General features: G+C 38.1%; 1 protein-coding gene and 1 pseudogene across 1 annotated transcript; both read right to left on the reverse strand.

The window, feature by feature from the left end:
• Positions 1–3,376: 3,376 nt before the first annotated feature.
• LOC112910921 (olfactory receptor 52N1-like) lies at positions 3,377–16,360 on the reverse strand (annotated as a pseudogene).
• A 1,376-nt stretch (positions 16,361–17,736) lies between these two features.
• On the reverse strand, positions 17,737–18,708 carry LOC112910922 (olfactory receptor 52N2). Its single transcript, XM_025987236.2, has one exon. The coding sequence runs from the start codon at positions 18,706–18,708 to the stop codon at positions 17,737–17,739; it is 972 nt and encodes a 323-aa protein (XP_025843021.1).
• Positions 18,709–22,889: the final 4,181 nt, after the last annotated feature.

Below are 22,889 nucleotides of genomic sequence, written 5' to 3' on the forward strand. Positions count from 1 at the left end.
ACTCACTGAACTAATGGTGACAGACAGCATACTGATAGGCCTTTAGGATAAAAAATTAATGGAAGACATTTATAGAGGAAAGAGTTGTAGCATGAATGTGGATTTTTTTCCTTGTTAATTGTATTCTAGAGTAATATTCAGATACTTTGTGAGGCCAGATGTTAGACTCTAAGAAAATAACCTTGACCCTTGGGCTATGGGATCTTAAATTATATTAAATCACCTATCCCTTGCCTGGGATAAGCAGAGACTGGGACCTTAGAGAATAAGATGGGCTAGACAATTGGCTTCTAACTTTATTCCATCAGTTTACATTCATTGTTTGGGGGAATAATTACTAGAGTCATTAGAAGGCTGGGCTCCAAATAATGCTGATTTAGCAGTATGTCATGTGAGAGACTTAACCACTCACCCCTTTCTGCCTCTCAGTATCAGGGGATGAGAATCAAACACTTCTCTAGCACTACCAAAGGGCTTGCAGCCAAACCTTGTTGTTGCTGATTATAATATGGCTGACCAGTGCTCTAATCTGCCTCTTAGGATACTACCAATATCAAACTTGAGCACTTAACAGTGACTGTTTTCCATGGAAGTGTGTTAAACGCCAACTGTATTTCTGGAATGCATGCATGGAGAAAATCCTTCAATTAAACCTTATTTTTAAACTCTATTTGATTGTAGATCTAAAACTTCCTTAATATTCCACTTTATCTTATTATCTATGATGCAGAAAGTCTTCTAAAACTTCTTTTAATTTCAGTCTATTTGACTTTGCAGCTGGTGAATGAACTCCTATTTCATAGACTAGCAGTTGTCCATCCATGCATTCATCCTTCCAATAAATATTTATTTAACACCTGATATGTTCTAAGAATTATCTACTGAACAAAAAATCATGCTATTATAGTGGTTTTCTTTCCCTTTAATGAGTTCTGTACTTGGTGCTAACGTCTCTGTGCTCAAAACAATTTTAGTTTTCTGTTTACTTGACAAGAAGTTAGCATCTTGAACATTAATGACTTCATATATTAAAAATTACATGATTATTAAATGATAATTAATTACATTTAATTATTGTATATCAATACAATGTGATGCTATGTAGCTTTCAAAGGAAATGAAGACATAAATTGGTTCTGGAAGGGATCACAGGAAACTAACATTGGACATTTTTTTCTTGGAAGAGATCTGAAGAATGGAAGTTAGTGATAGAAAGTACACTTTATAAACTCCCATGTGAGAATTTATTTTTAATTGGTTTAAGTTTTCTTTTTTAACTTAATTGAAGCATGACTGACATAAAAAGCCCAGACATATTTAATGTATCTGACAATGAGCTTGGGAATAAATATACACCTGTGAAACCATCACCACAACCGATGACCCAACCTTATCTATCACTTCCAGGGTGCCTGGGTAGCTCAGTCAGTTGACCATCTGCCTTTTTTTTAAAAGGAAGATTTTGTTTACTTGTTTGACAGAGGTGGGGGGGGGGATAAAGAGAAAGAGAAAGAATAAGCAGAGAAGGAGAAGCAGACTCCCCACTGAAGAGGGGGCCTGAAACAGGGCTTGATCCCAGGACCTAGAGATCATGACCTGAGCCAAAGGCAGATGCTTAACTGACTGAGCCGCTGAGGCACCCCAAGCATCTGGCTCTTGATTTCAGTTCAGGTCACCAACTCAGGGTTTTGAGATCAAGCCCATGTTGGGCTCCACACTGGGAGTGGAACCTACCTAAGATTCTCTGTCTCTCTCTCTGCCTCTGCCACTTCCCCTAATCATGCTCTCTCTCTCTCTCTAAAAAAAAAAAAATATATATATATATATATATATATATCACTTCCAAAATTTTTATCCTAACTTCTTTACTTAATATGTACGTTTTCCTCAATTAGAGCATTTCATGTGAGATGTACTGTGCCCTCTCAGCAAATGTTTAATTATACAATGTAGTATTGTTAGCTATAGGCACTGTGGTGATTTTTCAAAAATAATAAAAATATAGTTCAATTATACCAGAATTTAGCAGCTTAAAACAAATATTTCTAATCTCACAAATTTTCTGCAGATACAGATGACAAATAAGCACACATAAACATGCTCCACATCTTCAGTCATTAGGTAAGCATAACTCAAAAACACAAGATTTCAATAGACTCTTTCTAAAATGACTAAAATTTAAAAAAACTAACCATACTAAATGTTTGTCAGGGTGCAGAACAAGAAATTTTATGCACCACTGGTGAGAATGTAAAATACACCTATTCTAGAAATAATTTTGTCAATTTCTTAAAAAAAAATCTTTATATATATCTGCTATTTCACTCCTAGATATTTACCCAAGAGAAATGAAAGTATATGCTTGTTCAAAGACTTGCACATGAATGATCATAGCAGCTTTATTTGTAATACACAAAAACTGGAAACAAACAAAATGTTCAACAACAGATAACAGATTTATTTTGGTATTTCCAAGAAAAATGTATGTGTGATTAACACAATGATAATTTGATGAAACTCAAAGTGGTCATGGAAGCAGCCAGGGCTAAAAAGATCCCATTCAGTAATATTTAATTTATATAAAATTCCAGAATTTTATAGAGTTAATCTTTATAGAGTGAGGCTAATCTATAGTGAAAGAAAGCATGTCAGTGGTGTCAGGTTCAGGCGATGGTTGGATCACAAAGATGTAAAAGGAAATTTTGAAGGTGATGAATATGTTAATTAACTTTATTGTAATCAAGTTAATGATGGTTTCATGTGTATATACATATGTAGCAATATCCATTTTTATCAGTGTTTGTAGTATAATGTCCTAAGAAAGTAAGTGCTCAAAATATATTTATGGTATATATTCATAAACAAATGAATGGTAACCTTGCATGCTTATTCCTTGATGGAAAATATATTTTCTAGTTTAGCAAAAAACTATGAAGTCCTAGGGCCAGTGCTTTTACTATAAATTAACAGTGTTTTTAATAACTGGCATAATCCCTTTCTTGAGTTTTATCTACAAGTTGGGAGATTCTTCAGGGACAAAACTCTATCTCATGTATTACTATAATGGCACCAAGTCTGGTATCATGCAAATAATAAAAAGGCATTAGGAATAGTTTTCTTGGATTTTATCAAATTGCTTTCTGGGTCCTTTTTAAAGAAAAGTTTTCAAGTTGATGTATAAGGTCTTAGAAAAGTATAGGAATAATCAATTAAGAAGATTGGTTAGTCACTGTCAAAACACATATCCACTGTCTGCCTAGTATAGATGCCTTCTTCATCTTTGAAATCATTTTCCTTTTGTTACATTGGGATTTACTTATATCTCCTTCTTCAGTGGTCTTTTGCTAAGGAAAAATTTGAGTATCCCTTTTTGTATTTATTTAGTCTTTGTCTCATGGACAATAAGATTCAGAGTGGGTGGGCAGGAGCAGGTATTGGTTAACCACAAAAATATGAAAGCTATGGAGGGCTGTATGACCCCCAAAATGGTGGGTGAAAAAAAATTAAGGAAGGCTGAGACATAGGTGATGACTACAGCACAGATTTGGGCAGTTCAGGTGCTAAAGGCCTTCTGCTGAGCCTCTGCTGAGGAGAAGCTGACCACTGTCCAGAGAATCATGGAGTAGGAGACTGTGATGTGCAGGATGTCAAAGTCCCCAATCAGAAGGGCAACCATCAGACTATAGATGGCATTGACCTTGATATTGCCACAGGACAACTTGGCCACAGTCATGTGATCACAGTGGGTATGGGAAATTATATTACCCTTGCAATAGGGTAGATGTTTGGTGAGTAATGTAAAAGGAATGGTGAGTATCACACCTAGAGGGAAGGTGAAATATTTGGCCTTGGCAACGATAGAATTGGTGAGGATAGTGGCATAGCAAAGAGGAAAAGCAGATGGCCACATAGCAGTCCAGGGCCATGAGCATGAGCACCCTAGATTCCAACTCTGAGACAGTGTAGAGAAAGCACATCTGGATCAGATAAGCATTGAAGCTGACAGCATTTTGTTAAGGATCCCAGGATCATGACCTCCATTTTCAAAAACTATTTTCCCCAGTATTTACTTTTTTATTTAATTATTTATTTTTTTAATTTAAATTCAATTTGCCAACTTATAGTATAACATCCAGTGCTCATCCCATTAAATGCCCTCCTTAGTGCCCCTCACCCAGTCACCCCATCCCCCAACTCTTCCCTTCCACAACCCTTTGTTTGTTTCCCAGTGTTAGGAGTTTCTCATGGTTTGTCTTCCTCTCTAATTTTTCCCGTGTTTAAAGCAGAAGCACTGCTAAGCCAGGTATTCCATAATTCCTTCCCACTGCCACCCTACCTGTAGGGTCTCACTTCACTTGTGTGGATCTAGGGCAGCTTCAAAGTATATAATACACTCCCCTCACTTTATGGTACCATAAATTTAGGTGGCAGGACATATTAACAGGAGGAGAAAGAGATCAAGATAATCTTGTCTGTTATACCTGTTACTAAAAGCTACCTTTTATTTAGTCTGAACTCTGTATTCTGCCTTCAATTTTTATTTTTTTTCATTCAATATTTCTTCCTAAGAAAGTGGTAGAAAATATGCCTAATATTACAAACAATTGAAACTGAAAGTCATTGCTATAAGAGTGATTATGTCCAAAGTTTCCTTGCAGGACAATATTCTGAACTGGCTTATTGTATTCCATGGAATCCAGAGAAAAGGTTACACCACTGTACTGAAGTCCTTCAAGCATCAAAAGGAGAGGAATCTCTGTTATCTTGTTAAGTAGTGAGCAAATTCATGCAAAACAAGTATTCATTCATTTTGTCCCTCAAGGCATGAAGAGCAAATTAATTACTTCCATTTGGGTGATGGCATGTGGGAGCAGGTGTTGAAAATAAAACTTTAATTCATATTACCTAGTTAAAGTCCAAGGTGTGTGAAAGTGAAAGAGTGGAATTCTAAGTGAACAAAAAGGTAAGCCAAGAGGAAAGAAGGGGTTGAATTTTCATTTTGGAAGAAAGAAATTGACAAAATTAAATATTTTCATTCTGAAAATAATAGAACTTTATTTCAGACAGGACATTCTACATGTTAAAATATTTTTTATTTACTTTTAAGATTTTATTTATTTATTCATGAGAGATCCAGAGAGAGAGAGGCAGAGACATAGGCAGAGGAAGAAGCAGGCTCCCCCATTGGGAGCCCAGTGGAGTTCCATCCTGGGATCCCAGGATCATAACCTGAGTCAAAGGCAGACACACCTCATTGAGCCACCCTGGCGCCCCCCTCCACCAATTTTAACTTTTAAAAATATTTCTTATAACCTATCTTTTCTTTTACCATGTTTTAGGCCCCCAAAGCTCTTTCCTGGACAACTGAAGCATTACAGACTCCAAATTGCCTTCATTTCCTGTTTTGTTCCCTAAGTTTGTAGAGATTATTATTTCAATAATTACTTAACAATTTCAACAGCTATTCAACAAACTATTATTATTATTTGACAATTATTTGTTGAAATTGAACAATTCCAAACTATATAGCTTAGCATATAGTCTCCTTAAATATTTAGTTGATTCGTAACTCTTCATGACTACTGTGTGATCATTTATCTTTGTCATTGTTTCCACACCTCTTCTACCTCCCAAATTCCAAAAGAGAAAGCTAAGATATATCTTTTGAATGCCACTCAGATTCACAACTCTTTTTTTAGTAGTAGAAGTTCCAGGGTTAGAAGCAATGTGTATCTGAATTGGTTTTCCTTTTTTCTCGTGTAGCCACTATTGACTCTTCACTTTTACTATCCCCAGGATGCTGAGAATATTCTAATTCATTTGATGGAGATCAGGTGGGTTTTGTTTTGTTTTTGTTTTTGTTTTGTTTTGTTTTTAGCAGAGAGAGAACACAAGAGGGAGGAGCAGAGGGAGAAGGAGAGAGAATCTCAAGTAGACTATGTCCTGAATGTGGAGCCTGACACAGGGTTCATCTTATGACTCTGAGATCATGACCTGAGCTGAAACCAAGAGTTGGATTCTTAACTGACTGAGCCACCCAGGTACCCCAGGGGGGATCAGTTTTGAGGGTTGCCTCACACATGATCTTCAACCATACATTCACTGGAAGATAAATCATTATATTGATCATCATGGCTTTTGATTATTATGTTGCAATCTGCAGTCCTTTTTAGTAAACCCAGATCCTCACAGGCAGAATTATGACTTTCATTAGAATCTATCCCTGAGGGTGAAGTTTTTTGGGTAGTAGGATATACATATATACATATATACATTTCTAATGAAATTCATGATTCTGTGATATATATATATATAACTATATATATAGTTAAAGATATATATAAAGATATATATGTATATACATATATATTCATTTCTAATGAAATTCATAATTCTGTCTGTGAGATTTTATTTATTTATTTATTTATTTATTTATTTATTTATTTAATAATTTCAAAATATTGTCCAAAGTGGAGTATACCAATTTATACCTTGGACTTCACAGAATAGAAGTTTCCATTGCTCTGTTTTCTAACTGTCCATAATTGAAAGTGTTTTCATATAGCAAACTGATACACATGTCAAGATATGTCATTGTGATTTTAATTTGCATTTCCCTGTTATTAATGAGGTTTCAAATCTTGTTATTTGTTTCTTGGCTATTTAAATTTCTATTTTTTTTACTTTTATTTTTATTTAAGTTCGATTTGCCAACATATAGTATAAGACCCAGTGCTCATCCCATCAAGTGCCCTCCTTAGTGCTTGTCACCCAGTTACCCTAACCCCCTGCCCACCTCCCCTTCTGCAACTTTGTTTCTCAGAGTAGGAGTCTCTCATGGTTTGTTTCTCTCTCTATTATTCCCACTCCATTCCCCTCCTTTCCCTTTTAATCCCTTTCACTATTTCTTATATAAATTTCTACTTTTAAGAAGTGTCTGTTAATCAGTGAGAACTGTTGCAAACTGACCTTAGAGTCACCAGGGAAAACTCAGACTTTAAATGACACATCATAAATCCTACTGTCCTTAGCTTATTCATGAATTAAAAACTATACATCCAATATCTCCAGAGATAAATATGCAATGTTTCCAATACAGCCATAAATTAACTTCATCTTTTAAAACCTGTGTAAAATCAATACAATTTCTTCTTGATAATCAGGCTTAACTATCCTAACTAGGAAGATGCCATGACATATCCATAATGACTGGGGTGGGGGCGGGGGGGCATGGAATCTTAAATATTAATTAAATAGAATCATGGCTGTATTTTCTAGTAGAAGTATATCTCTCTTGGTAACTAAGACTTCCAACCTTCCAAATAAATAGTTATGAAGATAGGAAGATATATTCTGGGAATAACTAAAAAAAATTTTCATATAAGTTAAAGGTTATTGCTTCTTTGTTTTATGCCATTTCAGCTTACCAAAGATGTTACAGAAATGCACTACTTTTGGAAAGCAAGGGAAACCTATATACCATGCTGAGCTAAGCAGAAAGGGAGAGGGAGATGAGGTCTCAAAGGGGAGGAATTCACAGGAAGCTGAAAATAGATGGTTGGTAAACAATTTTGCTGCATCATGCAAATAAGTCTTTCCCATATAAGAAGTTATTTTTGATCATAGCTCTCTTCCTAGTACAGACCTGTCATCTAAATTCTTTTAGGAAGTTAAGGGTTTGGTAAAAAGCTCTTCCTGAGTCTACTGGGCCTTGATTGTTTTTAGCTCTAAATAATCCACAAGCCAAAGAGGCATATACTGTGGTTGCCTGCCTTGAACCCCCTCAGTTATGGCATGTAATAGAAAGTTTACTCTGCACGCTATCCCTTGGCTACTAGAATTAGAAATCTGGCTGGAGGGGATATGGCACCATAAATTGTCCAATTGTTCTTATTCAAGCATATGCCACATACTGTAGGATAGCACCTCCATTTGGAGGTGTTTTTTTCCCAACTGGCAGTTTTCTTTATCCTGTATAATCTATCCCATTATTCTCTTAGCCCATATGGTTTGGGTGATAAATACATTGCAAATACCATGAATTCCATGGGTGTAATTAGAGTGTTAACAACTCCTCTGTATTTGAGAAATCAATTGTTTGGAGTCAGAATAATGTTTTATGAACCCCTAACCACATGTTGTGGTTCTATGAGTAGTATTGCAGACAATAAAGACATATTTGCATTTGACATTCATATCTCCTCACATAAAGAAATGTCACTCATGCTATTACTCACATCATCATGGAATCCACCAACAATTGGCTGGGCACTTCTCCCAAGAAAATGGTCTCATATCAGAGGTTCAAAAACTGGTCTCTGCTTTTGGATGGCTGAGTATTCTGGAGAAACTGTTAAGAAATCAACCTGGATCAGGGTAATTATATGCATATTAGCAGGAAGAAATGTATAAAAATGTTATTCATAATAGCTCAAACCTGAATGAACTTAAATGTCTATTGATGGTAGAGTTAATTGAAAGACATGTAGTATATTCACATAATGAATTACAATATAGCAATAGACATTGTAGAATCACAGATGTATGCAACAACATGGATTATTCTTATGTTGAACAATGAAAGCCAGGCACAAAAGAATATATACCATATGGTCCCATTTATATAAGAAAATGTGTAAATTGCATTGCTTTACACCTGCAAATGGCAAATATTTGAAAACCAACAACATTTTTTAATGGACATAGGGAAAGAGTTGATCTTGTACTTTTTTCATGGGTGTGCAAATTGATATCACCTCTCTGAAGAGAGGGAAGATGTCCTAAGATCCAACAATTCCTCCCAGAAATAATTTTTAAGTTTCCATTTAAGCTTAAATGGAAAAGATAAGGTTTGCAAAGTTTATGCCCCCCAACATAGTTTAGATATATTCCAAATGTAAAAAAGGGAAATTATCATACAAAGATGAAAGAACTTGTACATAAAGAGATTTGAGATGCAGAAATAACAATATATAAAGTAAAAAGTATTGAAGTATTGAATATGCTACCATTTAGATTTTTAAGTCTATATACATGGAAGAATCTGAAAGAATACATAAGAGCTGCTGATGGTGATTGCATCCAGAGAGGATTTTTTGGGTTGTGAGAGATTTTATTTCACTATATGATGTTTGGTAAATTGGAATATTGAATTTCATGCATATATGTCCAATATGTATGAAACTGAAGGAAACCAGAATTTGCAAACTCATAATATGCCTCTGTGGCATAAAATTTATTTTGAGCCGAAGGCAATTAAGAAGCAAGCACAGAAAAAGTTTCCACTTTTTTGTCTAGAGGCAAGAAAGAAATTATTTGTGGAAACAGACTCTCACCAGCCCAGCAAGGCACCAAAGGAACCTACAAACAAACCTGTGACACTGTTATCTTCCGTGTTACTTCTTTACCATTTACTCTCCCTGACCCAAACATCTGTGTCAATTCCCCCCAACTCTATTGTTTCTTTGTCTAAAAAAGTATAGGGCAGCCCAGGTGGCTCAGCAGTTTAGCACCACCTTCATCCAGGGTGTGATCCTGGGGACCCGGAATCGAGTCCCACATCGGGCTCCCTGCATGAAGCCTGCTTCTCCAACTGCTGGTGTCTCTGCCTTTCTCCCTCTCATAAATAAATAAATAAATAAAATAAAATAAAACTTAAAAAAAGTTTAAAAGCTTCCTGCTCTGGTCATTTCTTCATTCTCTTATGAAGGCTCCCATGTACATGTAAAAATTCAATAAAATGTGCACACTTTTCTTCTGTTTGTCTCTCTTTGTCAGTTTAATTTCAGACCTGTCAGGGAACCTAAGAAGAAACTTCCCCATCCCCTACAAAACAAAATATATGACCACTATCTAAAACACAAATTATAAGTTGGGAATATATTTATTGGCATGAAAATGTTCATAATATGTTATGAAATAAAATGAGAGTTAAAATTTTTTATGATATAAACACATGATAAGACATGTTAGATATGGATCTTTTTTTTCCCTCTTTATCTATTTTCTAGTTGGCTCTTTCTCTACTTTCACGTGGCAATTTAAATGTCTTTTTCTCAGCATAGTTTCCTACTCACTTTTTCTAGATTAAGTCCCTGACAAAATGCTTTCATTGTACTTACCATATGGCAGGCAATCACTCTGGAGTTTGAGACACATCAGTAAACAAATAAGGTGTACGTCTTATGATACTAAAATCCTAAAGAGCAGAGTTGGAGAGGGCATCTAATAAACAGTAACATAGTGACTAGGTAAGATGTATTATAAAACAGAGAGAACTATGCACTATAAAAAATGAGAGCAGTACAAAGAAAATCAGGAGTGCTAGATAGGACTTTCCTAATATGATGTTAGGCTGGATATCTTTGATATGATTGCACTTGAACAAGAGGTTGATATTCCCATTCATGATGAGAGAAAGTTACAGTAGCTACAATGTAAGTATTTAATTGTTAATATTTGTCATCAGGCCCTTTGACCCTTTGAAAGAGTCTTCTGTCAGGATGAACCAGAAAGGAGGCAATAATAGTGTTGGTGCCTGAGTCTGTCCTACGATGCACCTGAAGAATCTGATGTCAGACCCTCTGTATTTTAATAAGTCATTTAAAAGAATCCGTTGAAGTAGTACAGGGTCAACAGGGGACTTTTCACCATCCCAGTCATAAAGAATGGGCCACAAACCCTTAAATTTTTTAATCTCTTGGAGAAATCATGCAGTATTTTTTTTTAAATTTAAATTCTATTAACCGACATATAGTAGTACATCATTAGTTCCAGATGTGCTGTTCAATAATTTATCAGTTGTGTATAACACCCAGTGCTCATCACATCATGTGCCCTCCCTAATGCCCATAATCTAATCTCTCCTTCCTTACATCCCTCTCCTCTCCAGCAACCCTCAGTTTGTTTCCTATAGTTAAGTCTTTCATGGTTTTCCTCCCTCTCTGGTGACTTCCCATTCAGTTTTCCCTCCCTACCCCTATGATCCTCTGCACTGTTTCTTCTATTTCATATATGAGTAAAACAATATGATAATTGTCTTTCTATGAATGACCCACTTTGCTCAGCATTATACCTTCCAGTTCCACCAATATCAATGTAAATGGTAAAGACTCATCCTTTCTGATGACTGAGTGATACTCCATTCTATATGTGATATATATATATATGTATATGTATATATATGTGTGTATATATATATATATATATATATATATATATATATATATACACTTACAGTACAGTACTCTTACTGATCTAGTACACCCAAGCTACTCCCTTTCTGGTCATTTGGCCCAAGGAAATGCGGGCCCAACATATTAGTAATTAAGAGTGAAGACTTTCAGAACTCAGTATGGACAGGCCCAGCCATCAAAGCTTCAAAAGAGACCAGTAGATACTGAGATTTTGGCAACAGCATCGTGAGTGGTTTCCAACTAGCAACCCTCTCTGGCCCCATGTGTGAGGAGCCTCTCATGGGTGTCTGTTTCATTCTGGAAAAATGGAACCTAAGTAAATTTGAGGAACAAGGGGCGAGTGATAAACACAATCCAGAGCAAAGAGACTTGGTGCAGGAGGGTCCATTTCTGGGTTCTCTATTCTGTTCCAATGACCTGTGTGTCTGTTTTTGTGCAAGTACTATACTATCTTGATGATCATAGCTTTGTAATATAGTTTGAAGTCTGGCATTGTGATGCCATCAAGTTTGTTTTCTTGTTCAACATCCTCTGGCTATTTCAGATCTTTTCTTGTTCCATACAAATTTTAGGATTCTTTGTTCCAGCTTTCTGAAAAATGTCAATTGTATTTTGATAGGAATTGCATTGCATATGTGAATTTCCCTGGGTAGCATAGACATTTTAAAAATATTTATTCTTCTAATCCCTGAGCATGGGATGTTTTTCCATTTCTTTGTTAAATGGAATATAAGGGTTCTGTAGCTTTTAGAGTACAGATCCTCTATCCCTACATTGTGAAGAGTTTTAGTCAAGAAAGGACGCTAGTATTTTGTCAAGTGCTTTTTCTGTATCAATTGAGAGGATTGCATGTTTCTTTCTCTCTTTTTTTGGCATAATACTTTACTTTGCTTCATTCTTAGAACAATTCTGTAGGGGTGTATTTTTTTAATTAACATCTTTTTTAAAGATATTTTATTTATTTATGTATTCATCACACACACACACACACACACACACATACACACACACACACAGCCAGAGACACAGGCAGAAGGAGAAGCAGGCTCCATGCACAGAGCCCGACGTGGGACTCAATCCCAGGTCCCCAGGATCAGGCCCTGGGCTGAAGGCAGGCGCTAAACTGCTGAGCCATCTGGGCTGCCCTAAATAACATCTTCTAAATGAAGTTAGAAGTGTTTACATTTTTAAAGAATTATTTATTTATTTATTTAGCCTTTATTTTTTTATTTTTTTAAAATAAATTTATTTTTTATTGGTGTTCAATTTGCCAACATACAGAGTAACACCCAGTGCTCATCCCATCAAGCGCCCCCCTCAGTGCCCGTCACCCATTCACCCCCACCCCCCGCCCTCCTCCCCTTCCATCACCCCTAGTTCATTTCCCAGAGTTAGGAGTCTTTATGTTTCTTATCCTCTCTTTTATTAACGTGCTGTATCACACTGATTGATTTGCAAATGTTGAACCACCCTTGCAGCCCATCAATAAATTGCACTTAGTCATGGTGAATAATCCTTTTAATATACTGTTGGATCCTATTGGCTAGTATCTTGGTAGGTATTTTGGCATCCACATTCATCAGAGATGAATTCTTCTTTTTGATGGGGTTTTAACTGGTTTTAGGATCCGGATAATGCTGGCCTCATACAATGAGTTTGGATATTTCCCATTCATTTAAATTTTTTGGAAACAGCTTCAAAAGAATAGGTATTATTTCTTCTTTAAATGAGCGGTAGAATTCCCCTGGGAAACCATCTGGCCCAGGACTCTTATTTGTTGAGAGGTTTTTGATGACTGCTTCAGTTTCCTTGCTGGTTATGGATCTGTTCAGGTTTTCCATTTCTTCCTGTTTCAGTTTTGGTAGTTTATAAGTCTCTAGGAATCCACCCATTTCTTCTAGATTGCCTAATTTGTTAGCATATAATTGTTCATAACATATTCTTCAAATTGTTTTATTTCCTTAGCATTGATTGTGATCTCTCCCCTTTCACTCATGATTTTCTTAATTTGGGTCCTTTCTCTTTTCTTATCAATAAGTCTGGCTAGGGACTTATTGATCTTTTTAATTCTTTCAAAGAACCAGCTTCTAATCTCATTGACTGGTTCTACTATTCTGGTTTCTATTTCATTGGTTTATGGTTTAATCTTTATTATTTATCTTCTCCTGCTGAGTTTGGGCTTTATTTGCTGTTCTTTCTCCAGCTCCTTTAGGTGTAAGGTTAGCTTGTATATTTGAGATTTTTCTAATTTTTTGAGAAGGGTTTGTGTTGCAATGTACTCTGCTGTATTCCAAAGGTTTTGAACAATTTCATTTTCATTTTCATTTATTTCCATGAATTTTTAAAATTTTTATTTAATTTCCTGGTTGACTCATTCTTTCTTTAGTAGGATGTTCTTTAACTTTGAAGTGTTTATGTTCCTTCCACATTTATACTTGTGATTGAGTTCAAGTTTCAAAGCATTGTGATCAGAAAATATATAGGGAATAATCCCATTTTTTGGTATCAGTTGAGACCTCATTTGTGATGCAGTATGTGGTCTATTCTGGAAAATGTTCCATGGGCACTAGGGAAGAATATGTATTCTTTTGCATTAGGATGGAATGTTCTGAATATATCTCCTAAATCCATTTGGTCCAATGTGTCATTCAAAGCCCTATTTCCCTGTTATCTTCTCCTTAGATGATCTGTTCTTTGTATATGAGTGGGGTGTTAACAACCTGTACTATTATTTTATTGCTATCAATGTATTTCTTTAATTTTAGTTATTAATTGGTTTATATAACTGGCTACTCCCACATTAGGAGCATAAATATTTATAATTGTTAGATCTTCTTGTTGGAAAGACCCTTTAAGTATGATATAGTGCTCCTCTTCATCCAGTACTATAATCTTTGGTTTAAGATCTAATTTTTTTGGCAGCCCGAGTGGCTCAGCGGTTTAGCGCCGGCCTTGGCTCACAGCGGGATCCTGGAGACCAGGGATTGAGTCCCATGTCGGGATCCCTGCACGGTGTCTGCTTCTCCCTCTGCCTGTGTAGAGACAGATCTCTCTCTCTCTCTCTCTCTCTCTTTCTCTCGTCTCTCAGCAATAAATAAATAAAAAACCTTAAAAATCGAATTTTTCTGATATAAGGATTGCTATCCCATCCCTGCTGGATCAGGCACCCCTGTTCTTTCTGTGACTCTGGGATCTTGAGACCACAAAGTCCCACCTAAGATTCTGGCCTGCTTCACCACTGAGCATCTTTCAGCCAGGGACATCTCTCACTGGAGTAGATTTCTAAAAGTTCCGATTTTGTGCTCTGGTACTATATCACTTTCTAGTAGCTGGCTTTCAGAGGCTCCCACCCCAACCACAGCCATTTATCTTCCAGTATATTCCCTCATTTTCCTTCTCCGCACTCCTACCTTGCAAAAAGTGTTTGGTTTTCTATTTGTAGAATTCCAGCAATTCTTTTCTTACTTCTCAGGTTGAATTCATAGGTGTTCAAATGGTTTGATGGTTATCTAGATAAATTCAGGGTACCTGGTAAAACGTAGGGGACCTACTCTTCCGGTATCTTGCTTCCTCCCCATCATGCAGTATATCATAGACATTATGATCAAAGACTCTGGAACCAAGCTGGCTGGGTTTGAGTCCATTCTCTATCACTCACTGGATACGTGACTTTCATTTAGTCATTAATCTCTCTGTACCTCAGTTTGCTTGTCTACAAACTGAGCCTAAAATAGCATCATCCTCATTGTTATTTTAGGATCAAATAAGGATATAATTCTTGGAAAAGTACCTAGAAAATAAATGTGTATGTTTTTGTTGTTACTATCATTTTCTGGAAAACTGTTTTTTATGGAGGCAAGCTGTCAACCCTTCAACAAAGAGTTACTCGGGAGGAATTTGTAAGGAATCTTCACTCTGCCAGAAAGACTCAAAGACTGAGAAGCCAGGTGAGATGCTGGAGAAGTGAGTAGAAACTGAAAAAATTGAGTTTCCAGCAATGAGAGAAGAAAGATGGAGGAGGAAGGAGAGGGAGAAAGGCTTCAGGGGCAGAGAGTATGCTGGAGATCTGAGCAGTCCAGGCAGGTGACAGGCCAGGCAGCTACTTTCAGATGAAGGGCAATTCTAAGAACTTGGTATCTCTCAAAGTTCAAGAACAGAGGTTGTCATGCCTGAGGTCACACAGAAACTCACAGACAGAGCACTTCTAGGTCCAACCTCTATCTGTCTTTCTGAGTCTTTTGTTCCTCCTCCTTTCTCTTTTATCTCCAGTCACTCCAAAACATTTCTAGGCTTAAACTGGCTATGCTTTGGTTAGCCTTAATAATTTGCATATATTGTTTCATTTTTAAAAAATAATAATCCCCACCAGGCTTTCTCTTTAAATACTTATATTAAGATTCATCTCATCTGCTACGTTCTCTGTAAAATCTTTACTTACCGCCACAATGGCTATTGATAATAATTTAGTTTTCACGAATTTTGTAACAATTTTTTGTACAATACCCTGTTACCATTTTATAATAATGATTCCATTGCATTTTATATCTTATACTATATTAGAAATTCATTAGTGTGTTTGTATTCACTTATGTTTTTCAGTGCATAACATGGAGTTAGTCACATAGAATGTATCCAGAAAACTGTGTGGGCTGATTTTGATGATAATTTTGGACATAAAATAAAACTGATTCTCTACTACTTTTATAATTGGAAAGATTTCTCCTCAAACTATAATGTTCAGAATGAATCAGAGTTGAAACATTTAAGTTATAATAATAACAATAATCTCAGCTATAATTTCTGAAGTGGTTAGTACGTATATTATGCTAAGTGCTCTTTTTTCTTGCATTAAAGCATTTAACCAGCCAGATAAATCTTTGTAGTATGTTTTTCTCACATTTTATTAAAAGTATAGAAGCTGAAATTTAGAGAGATTAAATAGCCTGTTAAAGTCTAGTGCCTAGAAATGAAGACATAAGATTTAAATCTTGGGACTATCTGAGTACAAAACTTGTTTCCCCCAACTCTTTCCTAACTAACATTTTATTCTCTCTATACTGTGTCCATTGTTATCATCTCTCCTCTTTCCTTCATTTACGCTTCCTCTCATGTGTTCCTGGCTTGAGTCCAGATTCTGAGCACCCTGAGGTCAGGGATTACCTCATAGTCGACTCTGCCTCTCTCTCTCATTAAACCTAAGGTATGACAGATAATATGACCTAAATAAGTATCTCAATATGAGTGAATAAGTGAATGAATTATAACATATACTCATCATTTAACTGTTGCTTTTGTCTGTTTCACTGATAACATGACAATTACATTTTGTAGGTGCATTTTAAAGATTTATTTATTTATTTATTTATTTATTTTATTTTTTTTTAGAGAGAAAGAATGCGTAAGGGGAAGGGTGAAGAGAGAGGGAGAGAGAGATTCAAGCAGACTCTATTCTGAGCACAGAGCCTAATGTGGGGCTCCATCTCATGACTATGAGGCCATGGTCTGAGCCAAAACCAAGAGTCAGATGCTCAACTGACTGTGCCATTTTAAATGGAAATTCTAAACTGATGAAATGGGCAAAAAACAATTCCAAGACATGTCTTGAATAAAATTAGAATATTTTTTAAAAAACCATTTAGCCAATAATCAAAATCAGGAGATGTCTGAAAATATTTAAATCTAGATCGTCTTTAAAAATACTGGAAGATAGGGGCACCTGGGTGGCTCAGTGGATTAAGTGTCTGCCTTTGGCTCAGGTCATGATCCCAGGGTCCTGTGTGCTGGGTCCTGAAATCAAACCCTGATGTTGGGCTTCCTGCTCAGCGGGGAGCCTGCTTCTCTCTTCCCCATTCGTGCTCTCTCTCCCTGTCTCTGTCTCTGTCTCCATCTCTCTCTCTCAAGTAAATAAATACAATCTTAAAAAAAATTCTGAAGAGGGACATCTGGGTGGCTCAGCGGTTCAGTGTCTGCCTTTGGCTCAGGGAGTGATCTGAGAGTCCTGGGATAGAGTCCCCCATTGGGCTCCCAGGGAGCCTGCTTCTCCCTCTGCCTACGCACCTCTCTCTCTGTGTTTCTCATGAATAAATAAATACAATCTTTAAAAAAAATACTGAAGAATATTGCAACAGCGGGCCCACATTATGCATAGCAATGTGCTTGATTTGTGTAAATTTGTTCTTTATGGAGAAGACATCCCCATCACTATAGTCTCCTCTTCTCTTCTCACTTAGAGTGCACTCATCAACACCATGCCTGCATCCCTCATTCTGTTCCCTGACTGTTCTCACTAGACATAGAAATACATAATCCCTTTGTAAGACATAAAACCTGTAAGGAATGGGTACATTTCTTTTTTATTCTGCATTCTCTTCTTTGGCAGATCGTTACACAGAAGAAACATTTCATAATGTAAACTTACAAAGGCTTCAGAAAATCTACATATTAGAGGCACTCATATGTTTAATACCATTTTACTCACAGCATTTACAAATGAATTCTCCACTCTTTTTGAGCCCCTCTCCTCCTAAACAATATGTCTATTTTATGATTCATTTGTCTTGGGTAAAGACAACCTATCTCCAAGTAAAAACTTGATCACACCTTCCCGGATCTGCTTGGTCTTAACTCCATAAACAATTGGGTTCATTGTAGGAGGCAGTAGCAAGTAAATGTTGGCTACAATGATGTGTATGTGGTGGGGGATATTGTGTCCTCCAAAACGGTGGGCAAAAAATGTGAAAAAAGCTGGAACATAAGTGATGGCAATAGCACATATGTGGGATGTGCAGGTGCTGAAGGCTTTGTGACGAGCATCTGCAGATGACAGGCTCACTACTGCCCTCAGTATCATAGTGTAAGACATAGAAATACAGCATATATCAAACACACCAATAAGGAGAGCAACCATTAAGCCATAGATAGCATTGACCTTGAAATTGCCATAGGACACCTTGGCCACAGACATGTGGTCACAGTAGGTATGGGGAATAAAGTTGCTTCGGCAATAGGGCAGACGCTTGGTGAGGAATGTGAATGGGAGGATGAGCAGCACACTCCTCAGGAACGTGGCAAGACCTGCCTTGGTGATGACAGGGTTGGTGAGGATGGTGGAATAACGTAAGGGGTGGCAGATGGCCACGTAGCGGTCCAGGGCCATGAGCATGAGCACCCCAGACTCCATCCCAGTCAGCATATGGACAAAAAACATCTGAGCCAGGCAGGCATTAAAGTGAATCTCCTTGAGGTTGAACCAGAATATGCACAGCATATTGGGTACCGTGGTGGTGCACAGGGTGACATCTGTGAAGGAGAGCAGAGCCAGAAAGTAGTACATGGGCCGATGCAAGGCCTCCTCATGGCTGATGAGGTAGATGAGCCCACCGTTCCCCAGGACAGCGGTGATGTACATGAAGCAGAATGGCAGGGCGATCCAGGTGTGTGCAGCTTCCAGCCCAGGGATACCATTCAAGACAAAGAATCCTGGGGCCAGGCTGGAGCTGTTTTCCCCACACATAATGGCTGATAGGACGTAGGCATTTTATATTCTTTAAAAGTAGTGATTTCCTGGATAAGAAAATAACCCAAAAGGGAGTAGGGGGATTGGAAACCGAGTACAACACTTTTTTTTAATGAAAAGTAGTATGTTCCTCTACAATTATATCTATCATAAGATTCTGCTTTTGGTTCTTAACATTGCATGTGACATGGACAAATTGTTTAGTCTTTTTGGTGCCTCAGTTTTCTAAATCTCAGATGAGGACAATAATTGTGCCAACCCCAGAAAGTTGTCAGAATTATTCTATCATACATTTGTATAATGTGCTAAAACTGTTCATAGTATATAGTGAATGCTCAATGAATATTAGCAATAATACTACTATTATTACTATTCCCACCCCTGTATAAGGCATCCTATGTGATCAAATTTATTTTATTTAATGTACATAAATTCAAATAGAGCTGTTAAGCCCTGCTATAGTTCAAGTGTCACTGTGCACTTAGGGTGTGAAGGTAGTATTAGATTTTGAAAACCTTAGTTATATGGGATGATTGAGAATTGAACTTTAGAAAGAAAATACTTGTTACTACAGCCTTCAAGACAAGCAAATATATTCTCATATCTCAAATTTGTATTTTAGGCAGAAAAATGATAAATATCTATCATCATTTGAATGATATCCAGGGACATCTATTCCAGCTATATCCTTGCAAGTCTCCTGGTAACTCCAGGTAACTAAGCATGTGGCCATTGGAACCCCTTCAAGGAGAATGGTATCCATAGGAGGTCACTACTGATGCCTACTTCCTTCTAAGGGAACACTACAGCCACAAGATTAAAAGACCAAGATATTAAGATAACAAAGGAGGAAGAATATTTCATTCTGTGGAGGAGGGGTCAGATGGCGGAAGAGTAGGGTCCCCAAGTCACCTGTCCCACCAAATTACCTAGATAACCTTCAAGTCATCCTGAAAATCTATGAATTGGGCCTGAGATTTAAAGAGAGAATAGCTGGAACGCTACAGTGAGAAGAGTTCGCGCTTCTATCAAGGTAGGAAGACAGGGAAAAAGAAATAAAGACACAAAAGGCCTCCAAGGGGGAGGGGCCCCGCGAGGAGCCGGGCTGAGGCCGGGGCGAGTGTCCCCAGGACAGGAGAGCCCCGTCCCGGAGGAGCAGGAGCTGCACCAACCTTCCCGGGCGGAAAGTGGCTCGCAGGAAGTTGGAGCAGGACCCAGGAGGGCGGGGAAGCCCTTGGGCTCCCTGGGACACTAACAGACACCTGCGCCCCGGGAGAGTGCGCCGAGCTCCCTAAGGGCTGCAGCGCGCACGGCGGGACCCGGAGCAGCTCGGAGGGGCTCGGGGGGTGGCTCCGCGGAGGAGGCTGCGGGGCAGGAGCGCGAATCCAACAGCGCAGGCCCCAGAGCACAGGGCGCAGGGACACAGCCCAGGATCCGGCCTCCCCCGGGACAGGCAGAGGCCAGGAGGGCCCAGGACAGAAAGGACGCTCCTGCCCCGAACTGAGCAGATCAGCGGCCCCGCCCCGGAGCCTCCAGGCCCTGCAGATCGAGAGCCCCGGAGCTACTGCGGGAGCTGACTCCAGGGCTGCAGAGCTGCCGCCCCACTGCGGTTGTTCCTCCCGGGGCCTCATGGGGTGAGCAACCCCCACTGAGCCCTGCACCAGGCAGGGGCAGAGCAGCTCCCCCAAGTGCTAACACCTGAAAATCAGCACAGCGGGACCCTCCCCCAGAAGACCAACTAGACAGACCAGTTCCAGGGGAAGTCAAGGGACTTAAAGTATACAGAATCAGAAGGTACTCCCCGATGTTTTGTTTTTTTTTTTTTTTTGATTTCTGATTGCTTCTCCCACCGTTTTTATCCCCTTTCTTTCTTTTTCTTTCTCTTTTTCTTCTTTTTTCCTTTTTTTCTTCCTTTTTTCTTTTTTCTTTTTCTCGTTTCTTTCCTTCTTTCTCTCCTCTCTTTTTCTCCTTTTCCCAATACAACTTGTTTTTGGCCACTCTGCACTGAGCAAAATGACTAGAAGGAAAACCTCACCTCAAAAGAAAGTATCAGAAACAGTCCTCTCACCCCCAGAGTTACAAAATCTGGATTACAATTCAATATCAGAAAGCCAATTCAGAAGCACTATTATACAGCTCCTGGTGGCTCTAGAAAAAAGCATAAAGGACTCAAGAGACTTCATGACTGCAGAATTTAGATCCAATCAGGCAGAAAACAAAAATCAATTGAATGAGATGCAATCCAAACTAGAAGTCCTAACTATGAGGGTTAACGAGGTGGAAGAAGGAATGAGTGACATAGAAGACAAGTTGATGGCAAAGAGGGAAACTGAGGAAAAAGGAAACAGACAATTAAAAGACGATGAAGACAGATTAAGGGAAATAAATGACAGCCTGAGGAAGAAAAACCTACGTTTAATTGGGGTTCCCGAGGGCGCCGAAAGGGCCAGAGGGCCAGAATATGTATTTGAACAAATCATAGGTGAAAACTTTCCTAATCTGGGAAGGGAAACAGGCATTCAGATCCAGGAAATAGAGAGATCCCCCTCCCCCGCTAAAATCAATAAATACCGTTCAACACCTGACATTTAATAGTTAAGTTTGCAAATTCCAAAGATAAAGAGAAGATCCTGAAAGCAGCAAGAGACAAGAAATCCCTGAATTTTATGGGGAGGAGTATTAGGGTAACAGCAGACCTCTCCATAGAGACCTGGAAGGCTAGAAAGGGCTGGCAGGATATATTCAGGGTCCTAAGTGAGAAGAACATGCAACCAAGAATACTTTATCCAGCAAGGCTCTCATTCAAAATGGAAGCAGAGATAAAGAGCTTCCAAGAGAGGCAGGAACTGAAAGAATCCATGACCTCCAAAGCAGCTCTGCAAGAAATTTTAAGGGGGACTCTTAAAATTCCCCTTTAAGAAGAAGTTCAGTGGAACAATCCACAAAAACAAGGACTGAATAGATATCATGGTGACACTAAACTCATATCTGTCAATAGTAACTCTGAACGTGAACGGGCTTAATGACCCCATCAAAAGGCGCAGGGTTTCAGACTGGATAAAAAAGCAGGACCCATCTATTTGCTGTCTACAAGAGACTCATTTTAGACATAAGGACACCTACAGCCTGAAAATAAAAGGTTGGAGAACCATTACCATTTAAATGGTCCTCAAAAGAAAGCAGGGGTAGCCATCCTCATATCAGATAAACTAAAATTTACCCCGAAGACTGTAGTGAGAGATGAAGAGGGACACTATCTCATACTCAAAGGATCTATCCAACAAGAGGACTTAACAATCCTCAATATATATGCCCCGAATATGGGAGCTGCCAAATATTTAAACCAATTAATAACCAAACTGAAGAAATACTTAGATAATAATACACTTATACTTGGCGACTTCAATCTAGCTCTTTCTACCCTCGATAGGTCTTCTAAGCACAACATCCTCAAAGAAACGAGAGCTTTAAATGATACACTGGACCAGATGGATTTCACAGATATCTACAGAACTTTACATCCAAACTCAACTGAATACACATCCTTTTCAAGTGCACATGGAACTTTCTCCAGAATAGACCACATACTGGGTCACAAATCAGGTCTGAACCAGTACCAAAAGATTGGGATCGTCCCCTGAATATTCTCAGACCATAATGCCTTGAAATTAGAACTAAATCACAACAAGAAGTTTGGAAAGGACCTCAAACACGTGGAGGTTAAGGGCCATCCTGCTAAAAGATGAAAGGGTCAACCAGGAAATTAAGGAAGAATTAAAAAGATTCATGGAAACTAATGAGAATGAAGGTACAACCGTTCAAAATCTTTGGGATGCAGCAAAAGCAGTCCTGAGGGGGAAATACATCGCAATACAAGCATCCATTCAAAAACTGGAAAGAACTCAAATACAAAAGCTCACCTTACACTTAAAGGAGCTAGAGAAGAAACAGCAGATGGGCCCTACACCCAGCAGAAGAAGAGAGTTAATTAAAATTCGAGCAGAACTCAACGAAATCGAGCCCAGAAGAACTGTGGAACAGATAAACAGATAAACAGAACCAGGAGTTGGTTCTTTGAAAGAATTAATAAGATGGATAAACCATTAGCCAACCTTATTAAAAAGAAGAAAGAGAAGACTCAAATTAATAAAAGTATGAATGAGAAAGGAGAGATCACT

The sequence above is a fragment of the Vulpes vulpes genome, chromosome 11 (genome assembly GCF_048418805.1).
Source record: "Vulpes vulpes isolate BD-2025 chromosome 11, VulVul3, whole genome shotgun sequence".
Taxonomy (NCBI): domain Eukaryota; kingdom Metazoa; phylum Chordata; class Mammalia; order Carnivora; family Canidae; genus Vulpes; species Vulpes vulpes.